At 44.0% G+C, this 21,842-nt stretch overlaps 1 protein-coding gene across 3 annotated transcripts in view; it reads left to right on the forward strand.

Moving 5' to 3' along the window:
* Positions 1-9,974: 9,974 nt before the first annotated feature.
* LOC124034234 (kinesin-like protein KIF2A) overlaps positions 9,975-21,842 on the forward strand; it is a 35,456-nt gene continuing 23,588 nt past the window's right edge. Inside the window, exon 1 of one of the 3 annotated variants that reach the window (XM_046347129.1) lies at positions 9,975-10,264. In XM_046347129.1, coding sequence (XP_046203085.1) covers positions 10,204-10,264 — 61 coding nt within the window. In that variant the 5' untranslated portion in view covers positions 9,975-10,203. The remainder of the gene's footprint in view (positions 10,265-21,842) is intronic. The other 2 variants (XM_046347130.1, XM_046347131.1) reach the window with 2 other exon arrangements.

The raw sequence follows: 21,842 nt of genomic DNA on the forward strand, positions 1-21,842 counted from the left end.
TGGATCGGGAGACACTGTGGCCCCGTCTGACGATACCCACGGACAGGGCCAACCTGGCAGGATATAACCCCACCCACTTTGCCAAAGCACAGCCCCCACACCACCAGAGGGATATCTTCAAACCACCAACTTACTACCCTGAGACAAGGCTGAGTACAGCCCACGAAGATCTCCCCCACGGCACAAACCCCTCCTAGGGACGGCATAGAAGAGCACCAGTAAGCCAGTGACTCAGCCCCCGTAATAGGGTTAGAGGCAGAGAATCCCAGAGAGAGGGGAACCAGCCAGGCAGAGACAGCAAGGACGGTTCGTCGCTCCAGTGCCTTTCCGTTTACCTTCACACCCCTGGGCCAGACTAAAAGGTTGAGAGATTCATTAAAGACTTAAAGGTCGAGACCGAGTCTGCGTTTCTCACATGGATAGGCAGACCATTCCATACAATTTGAGCTCTATAGGAGAAAGCCCTGCCTCCAGCTGTTTGCTTAGAAATTCTAGGGACAATAAGGTGGCAAGCGTCTTGTGACCGTAGCGTACGTGTAGGTATGTACAGCATAGGTGTGTTTATTGCTAAAATAATGTATAAATGATTTCCCAGTTTTAGTTCTGCTAGTGCTGTTGGAGCTGGAGTTTTCTTTTGGAGGAAGTTTGTTGTCATCAGTACACATAATTGCTTGTTAGGCCTATACATGATCTTAATTTGACCACCGTGTTGCAGGAGAAATGTTCCTGCGCTGCATGAAATGAAAGCTTGTAGTTTATTCGAGGTTAAAAAGATGCTCATGTTTGTAATTTCTATTTTCAATGAAAGAATGTATCAACCCATACAGAAATATCCATTCATTATAATCCATGGTAATTCCCATTTCCCGTTGATGCAGGATTATTTTCCTGCTGTGAGAAACTGATCAAATTAAGATCTTATACCTGGATAGGTGTCTCGGATGACATCTCCATTAACGTTAGCGGGAACGTTCCAGTAATGTTTTCTCAGAACGAATTGAATTGAATCCAGACATGATTGCTGAAGAATGTTTAGGGAACGTTACTGGAACAATCATGTAATAACGTCACACCATAACAACTCTCTTAAAGTTATAGGTGTTTTTAATAGTGTGTGCATCAACATTACTAGAACCTTGCCGCAATGTTTTCTCAGAACCATTTCTATTGCTCTTACGTTTTGTTGTGACACTATGTTCTAAAACCATTACTGTTACATTGTGTTATTGCATTACCTAGAGTACATTCCATCGAAATACATATTGCTGTTAATTTACATGGGTATTCATTCAACATGCATTATGATGTTCTCTACAGAGACAAAAGAGCAGCAGGGTACATAAAGAATATGTTACATAAAGAATATAACTCGGATGGCACTAGCTGTCTCTCCATAATCTCACTCATTTGCTGTCTCCTGAGTTAATTCTGTGATTTACACCTCCATACTCTCTCTTAATGTTGTGTTTACGCACTGAAGGTAGGTAGGTAAGGAGTCAAAAGCAGGAGAGCAGAGATGTCAGTGTAGCGTATATTTTAAAAAGGGCAAATCCCCAAAAAATGGTACAGTACAATACCCAAAAACAACGCCCAAGACAATGGGGACTAACTGTACTCCCGTAAAGCGCAAATAAACAACGCACCTACTATACTAAACACACGCGAAATACACTGAGGAAAGCCTCCACAAGAAACAAGAAAATAATCCCGCACAAACATAAGCGGGGAAAAAGGGGTAAATATACACACGGAAATTAAAGCAAATGAAAACCAGGTGTGAATGAACCAAAGACAAAACAAACAGAAAAGTAAGCATGGATCGATGATGGCTAGTAGGCCGCCGAGCACCGCCCGAACAGGGAGCACCGCCCGAACAGGGAGCACCGCCCGAAACAGGGAGCACCGCCCGAACAGGGAGAGGAACCACCTTCAGTGGGAGTCGTGACACTTAATTTCTTCTTCCATACTTTAAACCCCAGAACGCAGATGTGCAGAACCCAAATGAGCAGGAGCCACTGAAAAGTAATGCTGCTCCTACAAAAGATGATGGAGCCCTTCTGAATGGGAATGCTGCTCATCCAAATCGGAATGTTGTCCTTCCGAACGGGGATGCTGTCCGTCTAAACAGGGATGCTGTCCTTCTAAACGGGGATGCTGCCCTTTAGAACTGTGATCCTGCCCTTCCAAAATACCACTGGGAGCCCTTCTGAATGGGAATGCTCCACAAATGAAAAGGGATGCTGCCTCTGACTGGAATTTATACAAAGAAGACTTGGCAAGAAAATAAACCCTTTGGAATAACCTGGATTTCTGACCTTCATCTAAGTCACAGCAATTGACAAACATAGTGTTCTTAAATAATAACACACTAATTATTTTATTTTTCTTGTCTATATTGAATACATAATTTCAACATTCACAGTGTAGATTGGAAAAAGTATGTGAACCCCTAGGCTAATGGCCTCCAAAAGCGAATTGGAGTCAGGAGTCAGCTAACCTGGAATCCAATCAATGAGACGAAATTGGAGATGTTGGTTAGAGCTGTCTTGCCCCATAAAAAACACTCACAAAATTTGAGTTTGCTATTCACAAGAATCATTGCCTGATGTGAACCATGCCTTGAACAAAAGAGATCTCAGAAGACCTACCTATGATGAAAATTATCGGCCTCTCTCATCTTTTTAAGTGGGAGAACTTGCACAATTGGTGGCTGACTAAATACATTTTTGCCCCACTGTAAGTTAAGAATTGTTAACTTGCATAAAGATGGAAAGGGTTACAAAATTATCTCTAAAATCCTTGATTTTCATCAGTTCATGGTAAGACCAATTGCCTATAAATGGGGAAAGTTCAGCACTGTTGCTACACTCCCTAGGAGTGGCGTCTTGCAAAGACGACTGCAAGAGCACAGCGCAGAATGCTCAATGAATGCTTAAGAAGAATCCTAGAGTGTCAGCTAAAGACTTGCAGAAATCTCTGGAACATGCTAACATCTCTGGTGACGAGTCTACGATACGTAAAACACAAAACAAGAATGGTGTTCATGGAAGGACACCACGGAAGAAGCCACTGCTGTCCAAAAAAACATGGGCCACTCCAGAAGGCGTATTTTCTTCTGTTGAAGCCATTCTGTTGTTGATTTACCTCTGTGTTTTGGGTTGTTGTCCTGTTGCATCACCCAACTTCTGTTGAGCTTCAATTGGCAAACAGATAGTATAACATTCTCCTGCAAAATGTCTTGATAACCTTGGGAATTCATTTTTCTGTCGATGATAGCAAGCTGTCCAGGTGCTGAGACAGCAAAGCAGCCCCAAACCATGATGCTTCATCCACCATACTTTTACAGTTGGGATGAGGTTTTGATGGTGTTGTGCTGTGCATTTTTTTCTCCACAGATAGTGTTGTGTGTTCCTTCCAAACAACTCAACTGTAGTTTCATCTGTCCACAGAATATTTAGCCAGTAGCGCTGTAGAACATCCAGGTGCACTTTTGCAAACTTCAGACGTGCAGCAAGTCAGAGTCCTGACCTCAACCCGATTGAGATGCTATGGCATGACCTCAAGCGAGCAGTTCAAACCAGACATCCCCAAAATATTGCTGAACTAAAAACGTTTTGTAAAGAGGAATGGTCCAAAATTCCTTCTGATCATTGTGCAGGTCTGATCCGCAACTACAGAAAAGTTTTGGTTGAGGTGTCATGTTTTGTCTTATATTGTCTTGTCATTTTGCTTTTCCCTCTGTTCGTTTTCCCCCTGCTGGTCTTTTTAGGTTCGTTCCCCTTTTTCTCTCTCCCTTCCTCTCTCTCTTCTCTCTATCGTTCCGTTCCTGCTCCCAGCTGTTCCTATTCCCCTAATCAATCATTTAGTCTTCCCACACCTGTTTCCTATCTTTTTCCCTGATTTAGAGTCCCTATTTCTCCCCTTGTTTTCCGTTTCTGCCCTGTCGGATCCTTGTCTAATGTTCACCGTGCTGTGTCTGTGTATCGCCCTGTCGTGTCGTGTTTCCCTCAGATGCTGCGTGGTGAGCAGGTGTCTGAGTCTGCTACGTTCAAGTGCCTTCCCGAGGCAACCTGCAGTTCATGATCGAATCTCCAGTCTGTTCTCGTCATTACGAGTGGAATTGTGCTTTATGATTGTATATTTACTTTACTGGATTAAAGACTCTGTTTTCGCCAAGTCGCTTTTGGGTCCTCATTCACCTGCATAACAGAAGGATCCGACCAAAGAATGGACCCAGCGACTACAGACGCTCGTAACACTGCCGTCGAGATCCAAGGAGCCATGCTCGGCAGACACAAGCAGGAATTGTCTGCTGCTCGCCATGCCGTGGAGAACCTGGCCGCTCAGGTTTCCGACCTCTCTGGACAGTTCCAGAGTCTTCGTCTCGTGCCACCTGTTACTTCCTGGCCTGCCGAGCCTCCGGAACCTAGGGTTAATAACCCACCTTGCTATTCCGGGCAGCCCACGGAGTGCCGCTCCTTTCTCACCCAGTGTGATATTGTGTTCTCTCTCCAACCCAACACATACTCTAGAGAGAGAGCTCGGGTTGCTTACGTCATTTCACTCCTTACTGGCCGGGCTCGAGAGTGGGGCACAGCTATCTGGGAGGCAAGGGCTGATTGCTCTAACAATTACCAGAACTTTAAAGAGGAGATGATTCGGGTTTTTGACCGTTCAGTTTTTGGTAGGGAGGCTTCTAGGGCCCTGGCTTCCCTATGCCAAGGTGATCGATCCATAACGGATTACTCTATTGAGTTTCGCACTCTTGCTGCCTCTAGTGAGTGGAACGAGCCGGCGCTGCTCGCTCGTTTTCTGGAGGGACTCCACGCAGTGGTTAAAGATGAGATTCTCTCCCGGGAGGTTCCTTCAAGTGTGGACTCTTTGATTGCTCTCGCCATCCGCATTGAACGACGGGTAGATCTTCGTCACCAGGCTCGTGGTAGAGAGCTCGCGTCAACGGTGTTTCCCTGCTCCGCATCGCAACCATCTCCCTCCTCTGGCTCAGAGACTGAGCCCATGCAGCTGGGAGGTATTCGCATCTCGACTAAGGAGAGGGAACGGAGGATCACCAACCGCCTGTGCCTCTATTGCGGATTTGATGGACATTTTGTCAATTCATGTCCAGTAAAAGCCAGAGCTCATCAGTAAGCGGAGGGCTACTGGTGAGCCCTACTACTCAGGTCTCTCCATCTAGATCCTGTACTACTTTGTCGGTCCATCTACGCTGGACCGGTTCGGGTGCTACATGCAGTGCCTTGATAGACTCTGGGGCTGAGTGTTGTTTCATGGACGAAGCATGGGCTCGGAAACATGACATTCCTTTCAGAGAGTTAGACAAGCCTACGCCCATGTTCGCCTTAGATGGTAGTCATCTTCCCAGTATCAGATTTGAGACACTACCTTTAACCCTCACAGTATCTGGTAACCACAGTGAGACTATTTCGTTTTTGGTTTTTCGTTCACCTTTTACACCTGTTGTTTTGGGTCATCCCTGGCTAGTATGTCATAATCCTTCTATTAATTGGTCTAGTAATTCTATCCTATCCTGGAACGTTTCTTGTCATGTGAAGTGTTTAATGTCTGCCATCCCTCCCGTTTCTTCTGTCCCCACTTCTCAGGAGGAACCTGGCGATTTGACAGGAGTGCCGGAGGAATATCATGATCTGCGCACGGTCTTCAGTCGGTCCCGAGCCAACTCCCTTCCTCCTCACCGGTCGTATGATTGTAGTATTGATCTCCTTCCGGGGACCACTCCTCCTCGGGGTAGACTATACTCTCTGTCGGCTCCCGAACGTAAGGCTCTCGAGGATTATTTGTCTGTGTCTCTTGACGCCGGTACCATAGTGCCTTCTTCCTCTCCGGCCGGGGCGGGGTTTTTTTTTGTTAAGAAGAAGGACGGTACTCTGCGCCCCTGCGTGGATTATCGAGGGCTGAATGACATAACGGTTAAGAATCGTTATCCGCTTCCCCTTATGTCATCAGCCTTCGAGATTCTGCAGGGAGCCAGGTGCTTTACTAAGTTGGACCTTCGTAACGCTTACCATCTCGTGCGCATCAGAGAGGGGGACGAGTGGAAAACGGCGTTTAACACTCCGTTAGGGCATTTTGAGTACCGGGTTCTGCCGTTTGGTCTCGCCAATGCGCCAGCTGTTTTTCAGGCATTAGTTAATGATGTTCTGAGAGACATGCTGAACATCTTTGTTTTTGTCTATCTTGACGATATCCTGATTTTTTCACCGTCACTCGAGATTCATGTTCAGCACGTTCGACGTGTTCTACAGCGCCTTTTAGAGAATTGTCTCTACGTGAAGGCTGAGAAGTGCTCTTTTCATGTCTCCTCCGTTACTTTTCTCGGTTCCGTTATTTCCGCTGAAGGCATTCAGATGGATTCCGCTAAGGTCCAAGCTGTCAGTGATTGGCCCGTTCCAAGGTCACGTGTCGAGTTGCAGCGCTTTCTAGGTTTCGCTAATTTCTATCGGCGTTTCATTCGTAATTTCGGTCAAGTTGCTGCCCCTCTCACAGCTCTTACTTCTGTCAAGACGTGTTTTAAGTGGTCCGGTTCCGCCCAGGGAGCTTTTGATCTTCTAAAAGAACGTTTTACGTCCGCCCCTATCCTCGTTACTCCTGACGTCACTAGACAATTCATTGTCGAGGTTGACGCTTCAGAGGTAGGCGTGGGAGCCATTCTATCCCAGCGCTTCCAGTCTGACGATAAGGTTCATCCTTGCGCTTATTTTTCTCATCGCCTGTCGCCATCTGAACGCAACTATGATGTGGGTAACCGCGAACTGCTCGCCATCCGCTTAGCCCTAGGCGAATGGCGACAGTGGTTGGAGGGGGCGACCGTTCCTTTTGTCGTTTGGACAGACCATAAGAACCTTGAGTACATCCGTTCTGCCAAACGACTTAATGCTCGTCAAGCTCGTTGGGCGTTGTTTTTCGCTCGTTTCGAGTTTGTGATTTCTTACCGTCCGGGTAGCAAGAACACCAAGCCTGATGCCTTATCCCGTCTTTTTTAGTTCTTCTGTGGCTTCTACTGATCCCGAGGGGATTCTTCCTTATGGGCGTGTTGTCGGGTTGACAGTCTGGGGAATTGAAAGACAGGTTAAGCAAGCACTCACGCACACTGCGTCGCCGCGCGCTTGTCCTAGTAACCTTCTTTTCGTTCCTGTTTCCACTCGTTTGGCTGTTCTTCAGTGGGCTCACTCTGCCAAGTTAGCTGGTCATCCCGGTGTTCGAGGCACTCTTGCGTCTATTCGCCAGCGCTTTTGGTGGCCGACTCAGGAGCGTGACACGCGCCGTTTCGTGGCTGCTTGTTCGGACTGCGCGCAGACTAAGTCAGGTAACTCTCCTCCTGCCGGTCGTCTCAGACCGCTCCCCATTCCTTCTCGACCATGGTCTCACATCGCCCTAGACTTCATTACCGGTCTGCCTTTGTCTGCGGGGAAGACTGTGATTCTTACGGTTGTCGATAGGTTCTCTAAGGCGGCACATTTCATTCCCCTCGCTAAACTTCCTTCCGCTAAGGAGACGGCACAAATCATCATCGAGAATGTGTTCAGAATTCATGGCCTCCCGTTAGACGCCGTTTCAGACAGAGGCCCGCAATTCACGTCACAGTTTTGGAGGGAGTTCTGTCGTTTGATTGGTGCGTCCGTCAGTCTCTCTTCCGGGTTTCATCCCCAGTCTAACGGTCAAGCAGAGAGGGCCAATCAGACGATTGGTCGCATACTACGCAGCCTTTCTTTCAGAAACCCTGCGTCTTGGGCAGAACAGCTCCCCTGGGCAGAATACGCTCACAACTCGCTTCCTTCGTCTGCTACCGGGTTATCTCCGTTTCAGAGTAGTCTGGGTTACCAGCCTCCTCTGTTCTCATCCCAGCTTGCCGAGTCCAGCGTTCCCTCCGCTCAAGCGTTTGTCCAACGTTGTGAGCGCACCTGGAGGAGGGTGAGGTCTGCACTTTGCCGTTACAGGGCACAGACTGTGAGAGCCGCCAATAAACGTAGGATTAAGAGTCCAAGGTATTGTTGCGGCCAGAGAGTGTGGCTTTCCACTCGCAACCTTCCTCTTACGACAGCTTCTCGTAAGTTGACTCCGCGGTTCATTGGTCCGTTCCGTGTCTCCCAGGTCGTCAATCCTGTCGCTGTGCGACTGCTTCTTCCGCGACATCTTCGTCGCGTCCATCCTGTCTTCCATGTCTCCTGTGTCAAGCCCTTTCTTCGCACCCCCGTTCGTCTTCCCCCCCCTCCCGTCCTTGTCGAGAGCGCACCTATTTACAAGGTACGTAGGATCATGGACATGCGTTCTCGGGGACGGGGTCACCAATACTTAGTGGATTGGGAGGGTTACGGTCCTGAGGAGAGAAGTTGGGTTCCGTCTCGGGACGTGCTGGACCGTTCACTTATTGATGATTTCCTCCGTTGCCGCCAGGATTCCTCCTCGAGTGCGCCAGGAGGCGCTCGGTGAGTGGGGGGGTACTGTCATGTTTTGTCTTATATTGTCTTGTCATTTTGCTTTTCACTCTGTTCGTTTTCCCCCTGCTGGTCTTTTTAGGTTCGTTCCCCTTTTCTCTCTCCCTTCCTCTCTCTCTTCTCTCTATCGTTCCATTCCTGCTCCCAGCTGTTCCTATTCCCCTAATCAATCATTTAGTCTTCCCACACCTGTTTCCTATCTTTTTCCCTGATTAGAGTCCCTATTTCTCCCCTTGTTTTCCGTTTCTGCCCTGTCGGATCCTTGTCTATTGTTCACCGTGCTGTGTCTGTGTATCGCCCTGTCGTGTCGTGTTTCCCTCAGATGCTGCGTGGTGAGCAGGTGTCTGAGTCTGCTACGTTCAAGTGCCTTCCCGAGGCAACCTGCAGTTCATGATCGAGTCTCCAGTCTGTTCTCGTCATTACGAGTGGAATTGTGCTTTATGATTGTATATTTACTTTACTGGATTAAAGACTCTGTTTTCGCCAAGTCGCTTTTGGGTCCTCATTCACCTGCATAACATGAGGTTATTGCTGCCAAAGGAGGGTCAACCAGTTATTAAATCCAAGGGTTCATATACTTTTCCCACCCTGCACTGTGATTGTTTACACGGTGTGTTCAATAAAGACATGAAAACATATATGAATTGTTTTGTGTGTTATTAGGTTAAGCAGACAGTGTTTGTCTATTGTTGTGACCTAGATGATCAGATCAAATTTTATGATCAATTTATGCAGAAATGCAGGTATTTCCAAAGGGTTCACATACTTTTTATTGCCACTGTATGTCAACACCATTGATACATTTTGTTGCTCAACAAACATCAACAACATCACAGATTGTTTAAAGGGGCAATCTGCTGTTCAAACAATAATAAAGCGTACACCCCACCACTTTTTTGGTAAACAGCTGAGGGATGGGGCTGGAGAAATGTAAACACTCAAATTCAAAGACAGATCAATGGATGCGCCAAGGACTGAAAATCTATGATATCAAAAGGATATTTTTAATCATGACATACAGTGTTTGTTTACAATGACATTGTTTACAAGCTTATATTTTGGGTTCTGATGGGGTAAGACAGTTGAACTAAGATCATGAGGCATTTGTAAGTAATATTATTCAAGAATCAATGGCTATATATCATGAATTTAAAAGTTCAAAAATTGATGTAGAAGTCACAGATAAGACTCTTTAATTTACAAGCGCATTCCCGGCAACTTTAAAAAAAAAAAAACTCTTTATATCGGAGATGGCTATGCATATTAATGACATGCGGCTAGTAGGATAGGGTCTCTCTCCATTGAATACAAGCGGTTGACGTCAACGACCCTCGTCGAATATTCAAAAATAGATAACAATATTAAGATGTATGTACCAATCCAAATAAAGGATAGGCGGGAGCTAGACAACCTGACTTGTTGCTTTGTGTACAACGACTCCCATCGTTAGGGCGGAGAGACATGTATTTTGTTAGTATATCCATAATCGTTGGTGATTCATCGTATGTCACCATTCACCTGTACAGTAGGCCTAATTTGAATTTGGAATGGATGAAAACCTGAAGTTGGTCAACACCTTACACAAGGCACCTCTGAGCATGCGTAGTTACACAGTTTGATCACTTCCTATCTTGCTGCTGTCGGCTTCCTCCTCTCCCGGTCAAAATTTTTGATATTTCAAACACAAACAGACTAGCTGTATTTTTCTGAATATTCTCTTCACTGATGAAGAATGGCGGGTAGTTTTGGAAAGATCATCGTTGGCGTATATGTTGAAATAAAGAGAAGCGATGGTAAGTGCTCGATACATTTCGCTCACTGGGAGTTGTTGGGGAAGCTTTTGTGTTGCTGTGGTGAACACACAGCAACCGTAGACGCCGAGACTGAGGCAGCTGCAAAGTTGGGGTGGCTTTATTGAGTAGCTAGCTAACGTTAGTCAATTTAGCTAGCCTAACTTTAACTAACGTTAGCTCACGAGCTAGCCAACGTTACTAGACAACCAATGCACATTAATAACCTATTAGCTCATCTGAATGCGTATCAATTAAACTAGCATGTGTTGTTATAGCAGCCTAACTTGGTTAACGATATGGTTGCTATAGTTAGTTATGTCTAAATTACCACATTAGTTAAAGTTAGCAGCTTGTTGCTAGCTAAAGGCCCTGCCGCGGATGTAACTAAAGGTTACGGTAGCTAGGTATTTTAACGCCAGTCTGGTGAACTTTACTAGTTAACGTAGCTAACGTTAGTTAAGATAACTACTTAGCGTGTACGTACATGACTGGCTAGTTATTGTATGTATACTAATATTCGCTATCCGTGTGTCATAGTTAGCATAACTAGCTAAGTTACATATAGGTCTATTGGTGGGTATAACGGTAATCAACTGGGGTTTTGTCTAGGTAGCAGATTCTAACGTGCAAACGTAATGTGAGGCTCCACATTTAGCTGTTACAGGTTAGGTACTGTTTGGTGTACTGTTAGCTATCACAGATAATTTTCGACCAACCTTAACTTGGCAATACTAACGTTAAGCCGACTTGGAAGACAACCAATGTCTTCTAAACGTCCATGTCTAGTTGCAGGGTGTTCGTTTGAATTTAAGAAATGTTACACTTAAATCAATTAAATCAATGTTTTGCTCCAATTAAAAAAATGTTAAATTTATTAAATTAAATCAATGTTTTGCTCCATGAAGGAATCCAACAATGTGTACGTAAGGTTGGTCGAAAATTCTTTGCTATGCCAAGCAATATTGTTAGCTTTCTATCTACAGTAATAACACCGTTCAGCCACCTGGAAAATAGTAAGTTAATGGTCTGATAAGGCGATCATTTTAATTAATTGTTGGGCAAGTACTATTGATTGTCTAGCCATGTCATGTATATAGATGTTAGCTAGTAGGCAAGCAATGGTCGTAAAAAGATCATATTGACAACCAGCCAGGTGGAATCATTATTTTTCTGTGAAATCCAGAGGACAAGGAGACTTGCTTTTTTTATATATTAAGACCAACTTGATCTTATAACATGGAGTAGGTTTGCAGTGAAACCAAGATGAGCTTGAGATGTCATGGGAAGGGGAGAGAAAGAGGCTGTTATTTTGATTTGTCTGTCTGAATGCCAGCTTCATTCTAGCATCTCCATACCATCAATTGTACTGTGGTGATTACAGGCAGCCAAAACCGAGTAAAGAGTCATGAGGCTCCTCCTGTTCTGAGGTGTAGCACAGCAACATGCAGGAACCACCATATCCCTTCAGATTACTACAAACTCTGGGTAAAGAGGGTTGCTGTTTGTTGTGAATTAGACTGTTGTGGTTTACGTTGGTTTTCATCTATAACGGTGTGCATTATTCTTGAGTGCATCATAGCTAGGTCTAGCCCCCCCCCGGCCTGAATGGGAAGTGTCTTATCTAGCCTAGCATGCGTACCATAGGCAGGCTGACTGATGTGGCATGGTGAGTACGGATTGCCCTCTCTGTGGTGGTCGTGGGGGGTTGGCGGCTGGGGAAGCCCGATTCAACCTATTAACAACCACCCCATCTGTTGTAGGCAGCTCTCTGGAATATGCCAGGAGGAATCTCTTCTCGATCACTAGGCCTACCATTAGCAAGGCAGTGACGGGCTCTAAGTGTGTGTTCACACATTGTCACTTTCAGACAATTTTTGTGAACTCAGTGCAGTTCGCTTAATTGTTTGTGCAGTGTGAACACTCCAAAGGAACTGAGACCCCTCCAAAAGGGACCAAACTAATTGTCAAGGATCCACAGAAATTCCAAAATGTGTTGAATTTTGTACTGACACGATGTAAAGATGATTTATTTGCCATATGTGTTCTTTGGGCTAAGAGAGCTTCATACGCTATTTATTAGATCATTGGGTTTGAATAGTGTGAGTAGATATATTTTGTCATAACATAGAGTACAAAATCAAGGTCCTTCCTATCCGCCTTGGGACATCCCAACTCTGACGTTACCCCATTGAAGTTGATATTTTAAAATGGTTGGGGTAGGGTTTCGGATTTTGGTTTTAGATGTCCCAAGGATCCCAGATAGCATTGATTTTGTGGTTTTCTCTATCTCTTAAAGGGACAGTAGCCTACATTGAGTGTACAATTGTATTATTTAATCTGCCTTAATTTTTTGCTATTTATTCTGTTACCAATAATATTTACATGTTACTATTATCGTATTCTAATTATTACGTCTAATCTTTTAACTAAATGCAATCTATTATCTTCCAAAATGTAAGTAGGTATATCTAGATAGCATGATCTGATGGAATGGCTTCTCCTGCATTTTGTAAAAATCCAGAGTGCATTGTGTGAATGTTGGGAAAAAGATATTGGTTCCTTTCTAAAGATAGCAATGTGAATGTAGAGAGGACTCTGACCACAAAATAGGTGAAGTGAACTGGCAAAAGAGTTGAGTCCTCATTCAAAGGCAAGGGCAATGTGAATACAAATAGAGGTTGAATTCTTTCGCTTTTCTTTATCCCGGAGTTCACTTTAAAAAGGCCTGAGATTGGATATTTTAAAGGGGACTGTATCTGAAAACAGGCTCAGATTAAACACTCAACCACAAAATATGGCTTGCCTGCCATAATGATAGCTGACTATCAATTTCACTCTTCTTGCCTTCCTAAATGATGTTTACATTACAGTCCAGTCTACTAGTATTTTAACTGAGCAGGGTGTATCAGACACCAGCATTAATTTTAATCCCAGCCTGGACAGGAAAAACTTTGGCCATTTTTCAATGGAATAAGATATATTTAATCTTCATTGTGGATTATCTACTCTATTGTACCCATTTCTGCATGAACTTATCCCCATTCAGTGTCTTTCAAAGTAGATGGATTCCTCATTTTGGAACAAGGGAATGCTTAGCACCTAGCAGTCAGTAAAGTAAAGATTGTGGAATTCTTCCCCGTTGATGTCATGATGACAGATTCAGATTCTGACAGAGTCTTTGTTATGGGAGTGAAACTAATGTGTTCAGGGCTTTGTTCCTCCTGCTATGCAGTGTAACCCCCCTTAAACATATGGGTGGTGTCAACACACCCACTCAGCCAGGTTTCAGCACTAAAGTGGCCAAACATGGTTACCAATGCAGCCAGTCTCATCTCTGCTCTTTAAGGCACCTGCATGCTTCCCATCTGAAACAGTTTGGAACAGTTGGCATATTTTGTTTTTGTTGGTTCTGGTGTTCGGCAAGGGTTTTTTCAGCTCTTCGTGCACAAATATTTTTTTATCGAGTCAAGCCGAAATCCAAGTCCCTTTGTCTGTGATTGGTCAACAGGAGGGATATTTCATACATTCTTTTGCACATTTACCTCAATTTCATGAGAGCCTATTGTTAGTTACAGTTTCGTCCCATCGCTGCAACACCCCTATGGACTCTGGAGAGGCGAAGTTTGAGAGCCAGCTGCATTGTACTGTATCATCTAATTGAAAGAACTGAAAATATGGATATGCGAGTCCATAGACTACACTGTAACAGGTTAGACTGGCCTCTGCATGATGCAACCAGCTTCCAGGTGTGTTCTTAGAGCTGGTGGTGTAGGGTGGACCGCATGCTCCATTCGCGGCAAACATGGTGTAGGCTGTTTGTCACATTTTCACCCCACAGTATTTAGGCTAATCCGTTCCCTATGATTTGTTCCCCCTAGTCAGTGACTGAGGTTCTTTCTGAATGTGACACTGCGCCCTTTGCAGCTTACCTGGGGTTCTGTCTCTGTCATCATCATGCCTTGGGAGGCTCTGCTGTGTCTGTTGACCTTATGGCTGAAGTAGAGTAGAGACCCAAGGCAAACTTAGCCAATGTACTGTTGCAACTTGCAACAAAGCAAGCAGATGCAATTTACATCCTTCAGCCCTGTGTTGTCAGTTAATGACCTTTGGAATAGAACTAAGAGCCAGAGTATGGCACTGCAGTCAGTGCACAGGGTCGGGGCGGCAGGGTAGCCTAGTGGTTAGAGCGTTGGACTAGTAACCGGAAGGTTGCAAGTTCAAACCCCCGAGCTGACAAGGTACAAATCTGTCGTTCTGCCCCTGAATAGGCAGTTAACCCGCTGTTCCTAGGCCGTCATTGAAAATAAGAATTTATTCTTAACTGACTTGCCTGGTTAAATAAAGGTAAAATAAAATAAAATTCAACATGATTAACTGGATGTATTCTATACAGTGCTTTCAAAAAGTATTCATACCCTCATTCAGGTCTGAAAAGTCAATTTCAGGCAAAATATGTATAGAAAGTTTCATTCAAATCAAAAGGGGTGCGGTCAAAAACTGATTTGAAATCAAATGCAATGACCCTATAGCATGCCAACTTTTTGTCATTCAATCTTTGGTATGTTCTCCCAGCAATACAGCCTATATCCACTAGTAGTCTGGTCAATGTGGACTTGTTTCACTGTGACTAGTGACTACGAGACTTTTGATATGCTTGCTGGCTGTTGCCCATGCTCCCTTCAATCAGGGCGAGTTGGTGGTTTCTGTTCCTAAGGTGTGTGTCCTCGTCAAATCCTCCTGAAAACTGGGCTCTGTCACCTTTCATGTGTCCCTTCTCTTAATATAACGCTGTCTGTCTGAGGTCGGGTGTCCACAGTATCGCCTTTTGTTGCCAGGGTAGCTTGGCAACCACCCTGATGATCCACCATGGGATTTAACAGCCTGCCACCTGGCTCTGGTCCAGCTCTACCGTACAGATCTCTGGAGACACAGCTGTCAGAATCCCACACACAGTCTATGTAGCAAGACACTAACTAACAGGGGCTAAGAAAATCAAGACTGCATGTCAATGTAACCGGTGTGAATTGGCTAGCTAGTTAGCGGTGTGCGCTAGTTATTTTACAATCAGTGACGTCACTCGCTCTGAGACCTTGAAGTAGTTGTTTACCTTGCTCTGCAAGGGAGTCGTCTTTTGTGGAGAAATAGGTAATGATGCTTCATGGGAGGCAGGTTGATGTGTCCAGAGGGTCCCTGGTTCAAACCCAGGTTGGGACAAGGAAAGGGACTGAAGTAATACAGTTACACCATGGCATTCAGGCTATTCCACTTCAGCAAGTTGTATTTCTTCAGGTAGTAGTGCATAGGCCCACACAGAAACACACCAATTGGTGTGTGTAAAGTTGGACCTAATCCCTCTTGACCAGAAGTATGTTTGTCTAGAGCAGATATCACATTTTATTTGTCACATGCGCCGAATAACACAGGTGTGGACTTTACTGTGAAATGCTTAGTTAAAAAGTATGAATACAAATAACGAGGCTGTGAAAAAGTATTTGTCCCCTTCCTGATTTCTTATTTTTTTGCATATTTGACACACGTTAATGTTTCAGATCATTAAACAAATGTAATTATTACACAAAGATAACCCAAGTAAACACAACATGCAGTTGTGATGATTTTATTCAAGGGATAAAAGCTATCCGAACCTTCATGGCCCTATGTGAAAAAGTAATTGCCCCCTAAACCTAATAACTGGATGTGCCACCGTCTGCAGCAACAACTGCAATCAAGTGTTTGCGATAACTGGCAATGAGTCTTTCACATCGCTGTGGAGGAATTTTGGCCCACTCTTCTTTGCAGGATGATTTTCGAGCATGAACTGCTTTTTTAAGGTCACTAGGCCACTCCAAAACCTTAATTTAGTTTTTTTAAAAGCCATTCAGAGGTGCACTTGCTGGTTCAGTGTTTTGGATCATTGTCCTGCTGCAGAACCCAAGTGCGGTTCAGCTTGAGGTCATGGACTGATGGCCGGACATTCTCCTTCAGGATTTTTTGTTTGATGGAAGCATGAATTCTGCTCTCTATCACAGCAAGTCGTCCAGGTCCTAAAGCAGCCCCAGACCATCACACTACCATCCCCATATTTGACAGATGGTATTATGTTCTTTTTCTGAAATGCTGTGTTACTTTTACGCCAGATGTAACGAGACGCACACCTTCCAAAAAGTTAAACTTTTGTCTCGTCAGTCCACAGAATATTTTCCCAAAAGTCTTGGAGATCATCAAGATGTGAGATGAGCCATCAGTTGGTTCATGGTCAGCAGTGGTTTTCGCCTAGGAACTCTGCCATGGATACCATTTTTTTCCCAGTCTCTTTCTTATTTTTGAGTCATGAACACTGTTGTGGGTTCTTTTGTGACCTCATGGATGAGTTGTCGCTGCGCTCTTGGGGTAATTTTGGTAGGCCGGCCACTCCTGGGATGGTTCACCACTGTGTTTCACCACTGTGGACAAAGGCTCTCACTGTGGTTCGCTGGAGTCCCAAAGCTTTAGAAATGGCTTTGTAACCATTTCCAGACTGATAGATGTCAATTACTTTGTTTCTCATCTGTTCCTGAATTTCTTGCTTTTTGAGATCTTTTGGCCTACTTCACTTTGTCAGACAGGTTCTATTTAAGTGATTTCTTGATTCAACAGGTCTGGCAGTAATCAGGCCTGGGTGTGGCTAGTGAAATTGAACTCAGCTTTCCAAAATTGTGATTAACCACAGTAAATTCATGATTTAACAAGGGGGGGCAATTACATTGTCACAGCGCCATGAAGGTTCGGAAAAGCTTTTTTTCCCTTAATAAATAAAATGATCACATAAACTGCATTTTGTGTTTACTTGGGTTATCTTTGTGTAATATAAAAATGTGATCTGAAACATTTAAGTGTGACAAATGTGCAAAATAATAAGAAATCAAGAAGAGAGCAAGTACTTTTCCACAGCACTGTACAAAGAGCACTGGTACCGAGTCAGAGTACGAGGTAATTTGTACATGTAGTTAGGGGTAAATGTGACCTGGCAATCAGGATAGATAATAAACAGAGTAGCAGCAGCGTATGTAGTTTGTGAAAGTCTATATGTGTGGCATCAATATGCATTTGTGTGTGTGTTTGAGTGTCAGTGTAGTATGTGTGGGTAGAGTCCAGTGAGTATTCATAGACCAGTGCAAAAAATAAAAGGGGGTCAATGCAAATAGTACAGGTTTTCACTTGATTAACTGTTCAGCAGTCTTATGGCTTGAGGGTAGAAGCTGTTCAGGAAGGAGCCTTTTGGTCCCAGACTTGGCGCTCTGGTACCCTTTGCCGTGCGGTAGCAGAGACAACAGTATGACTTGGGTGGCTGTAGTCTTTGACAATGTTGAGGGCCTTCCTCTGACACCACCTGGTATTTATTTAACCTTTATTTAACTAGGCAAGTCAGTTAAGAACTAATTGTTATTTTACAATGACGGCCTACCCCGGCTAAACCCTCCCCTAACCTGGATGACGATGTGTCAATTGTGTGCCGCCTATGGGACTCCCGATCACGGCCAGTTGTGATACAGCCCGGAATCGAACCAGGGTCTGTAGTGACTCCTCTAGCACTGAGATGCACTGCCTTAGACCACTGCGCCACTCGGGAGCCTGGGACGTCAAAGTAGAGGTCCTTGATGGCAGGGAGCCCATCCCCAGTGATGTACTGGGTTGTACGCACTACCCTCTGTAGCACATCGCGGACGGATGCCAGGCAGTTGCCATATCAAGCGACGATGCAGCCAGTTAAGATGCTCTCAATGGTGCAGCTGTAGAACATTTTGAGGAGCTGAGGGCCCATACCAAATATTTTCAGAATATTGAGGGGGAAGAGGCATTGTGCCCTTTTCACAACTGTTTTGGTGTGTATCGACCATGATAGGTCCTATAGGTCGACCGATTATGATTTTTCAACACCGATACTGATACCGATTTATTGGAGGACCAAAAAAGCCGATAGCGATTAATCGGCCGATTTTTAAAATAAAAATGTATTTATAATAATGACAATTACAACAATACTGAATGAACACTTATTTAAACTTAATATAATACATCAAATTCAATTTAGCCTCAAATAAATAATGAAACATGTTTAAATAATGCAAAAACAAAGTGTTGGAGAAGTTACGTAAAAGTGCAATATGCGCTATGTAAGAAAGCTAACATTTTAGTTCCTTGCTCAGAACATGAGAACATATGAAAGCTGGTGGTTCTTTTTAACATGAGTCTTCAATATTCCCAGGTAAGAAGTTTTAGGTTGTAGATATTATAGGACTATTTCCCTCTATACCATTTGTATTTCATTAACCTTTGACTATTGGATGTTCTTATAGGCACTTTAGTATTGCCAGTGTGTGTAACAGTATAGCTTCCGTCCCTCTCCTCGCTCCACCCTGGGCTCGAACCAGCAACACAACGACAACAGCCACCACATCGAAGCAGCGTTACCCATGCAGAGCAAGGGAAACAACCACCCCAAGGTTCAGAGCGAGTGAAGTTTGAAACGCTATTAGCGCGCGCTAACTAGGCAGCCATTTCACTTCGGTCACACCAGCCTCATCTCGGGAGTTGATAGGTTTGAAGTCATAAACAACGCAATGCTTGACGCACAAAGAGCTGCTGGCAAAACGCACAAAAATGCTGTTTGAATGAATGTTTACGCGCCTGCTTCTCCCTACCCCACCGCTCAGTCAGATATTTAGATACTTGTATGCTCAGTCAGATTATATGCAACACAGGACACGCTAGATAATATCTAGTAATATCATCAACCATGTGGGGTTAACTAGTGATTATGATTGATTGTTTTTTATGAGGTAAGTTTAATGCTAGCTAGCAACTTGCCTTGGCTTACTGCATTCGCGTAACAGGCAGTCTCCTTGTGGAGTGCAACGAGAGGCAGGTCGTTATTGCGTTGGACTAGTTAACTGTAAGGTTGCAAGATTGGAACCCCCGAGCTGACAAGGTGAAAATCTGTCTTTCTGCCCCTGAACGAGGCAGTTAACCCATCGTTCCTAGGCCATCATTGAAAATAAGAATGTGTTCTTCACTGACTCGTCTAGTTAAATAAAGGTGTATAAAATGTAAAAAATCCGCAAATCGGTGCCCAAGAATATATGAATTTGAAATCGGCCCTAATTAATCGGCCATTCCGATTAATCGGTCGACCTCTAGTCCTTAGTGATGGTGACTCCAAGGAACTTGAAGCTCGCGACACGCTCCACTACAGCCCCATTCACAACAGCCCCCTCGGCCCTCCGTTTCCTGTAGTCCACGATCAGCTCCTTTGTCTTGATGATTTTGAGGGAGAGGTCTACTTCCTCCCTATAGGCTGTCTCATTGTCGTTGGTGATCAGGCCTTCCACTGTTATGTCGTCGGTCAACTTAATGATGGTGTAGGAGTCGTGCGCGGCCACGCAGTTGTACGTGAACAGGAAGTACAGGTGGGGACTAAGCACGCACCCCTGAGACTCCTCTGTATTGTGCTGTTGCCTACCCTCACCACCTGGGTGCGTCCCGTCAGAAAGTTCAGGATCCGGTTGCGGAGGGCAAGACATGATGGTGAACTGACGTGCATAACTTCCTACGGTCTTATTACGCAGACATCTGACCACGTGTTCCACATTTGACTTGCCTCCTCTCAGCCAGTGGGATGTAGGCTGTTTTACATCACTGACACTTACTACTACCTATGGGTCTCGCGTGCCATTGATATGAAAGAGTCAACTCAAATCTTCGCAATGATAGTCAGCCAAAGGGTTTCCTTATTCTCTTACTGAGTCGTTTATTTAGCCTACACTGTGCTTGTGCTGAAGTAGAATCCTTGCACGGGTAGAACCCTCCAGAGAACAGTCAGAAGACTTAGAGCGTCATAGAGCTCAGGGCTCTAAATAATAAATACCGGAACATGTCGTTGTCCCGAACAGAGTCAGCAGGGAATGTTTGTGTCAGGGACCAGGGTTAGGCCCTCACAAAGACATGGTGGAAGGAGCAGTAAGCTTGCTGGTGATTATGGAGCAGGCTAAGCTCATGCTGCCTGTGTTGTGTGTATTTAGACCAGCAGCTGGGAAGGAGGACAGGGAAAGGGTGACTGATTTCATCATGGTCCCTGATCTGTACTAAACAAAAATGCTTAATTGTGGATATGATTGTCATTCTCTCCATGGTGATGTATCCTAAATAGGTACACATATATAAATATGCAATATCCTAATTTGCATATTTGTGTATTCTACACACAGGCAATTTTTTTTAAATGACCTCTGCCCCCAAACAAGACCAGTTTTGGTTGGACCAGACCAAATCTGAACCAATCATAGATGTCTATGGTTCACAAGTTTGAGTACAGTGTAAAAACAATAGGGTAAATTCAGTGACATTTGTTTTAATCACTTAATAAATAATAAACAAAATTGATATCTGTATAAAAAACAACTAATTAGGTTAACTTGTTACTTCTGTGAACTTTCATTTTCCTCCACGAGGGAGAGAAATGAGAAAATATCTTAAAGCTATGTGGGTTTTTGTTAACCTTGGGCTAGGCTTGCCGCTAGCGACACACCTCGACAACATCCAGTGAAAATGTAGAGCGCCAAATTACAAAGATAGTAGTAGTAATAATAAACATTCATAAAAAAACAAGTTATTCATCGGTTAAAAGATTAACTTCTTGTTAATCCAGCCGCTTTGTCAGGTTTCAAAAAGGCTTTACTGGCGAAAGCATACCATACGATTTATCTGAGGACTGCGCCCCGCTTACAAAAGCATATAAAACATTTTCCAACCAAGCAGAGGTGTCACGAAAGTCAGAAATAGCGATAAAATAAATAGCTTACCTTTGAAGATCTTCCTCTGTTGGCAATCCAAAGTGTCCCAGCTACACAATAAATGGTTGTTTTGTTCGATAAAGTCCCTCCTTTATAACCCAAAAACTCAGTTTTGTTGGTGCGTTTTGTTCAGTAATCCACTGGCTTATAGGCGGTCAAAACATGCAGAAGAATACATCCTAATAGTTCCGGTAAAGTTTGTCGAACCATGTCAAACGATGTTTATAATTCATCCTCAGGTTGTCAATTAACTAAATAATTGATCATATTTCAACAGGACAATAGTGTATTCAATAGAAAGGAAAAGGAACTAAGAGCAAACCAATACTGCATGATTCCATAGACCACTTACCAAAAGGCCTTATTCTTTGTTGTTTTTCAAAAAACAAGCCTGAAACCATGTGTAAAGACTGTTGACATCTAGTGGAAGCCCTATGAACTGCAATCTGGGCTAAACCCCTATATAGTCAATAGGCTTTCAATGGAAAACCACTCGCATAAAAACAATCCCTTTACCTGGATGGATTTTCCTTGGGTTGTCGCCTGCCATATCAGTTCTGTTATACTCACGGACATTATTTTAACAGTTTTAGAAACTTCAGAGTTTTTCTATTCATATCTACCAATTATATGCATATCCTAGTATCTGGGCCTGAGTAACAGGCAGTTTACTTTGGGCACGTTTGTTGTCAAAATGCTTGTCAAAATACTGCCCCCTAGCACAAAAAAGTTTTAGGAATTTCAAAAGA

Source organism: Oncorhynchus gorbuscha, linkage group LG04, assembly GCF_021184085.1.
Source record: "Oncorhynchus gorbuscha isolate QuinsamMale2020 ecotype Even-year linkage group LG04, OgorEven_v1.0, whole genome shotgun sequence".
NCBI classification, from domain to species: domain Eukaryota; kingdom Metazoa; phylum Chordata; class Actinopteri; order Salmoniformes; family Salmonidae; genus Oncorhynchus; species Oncorhynchus gorbuscha.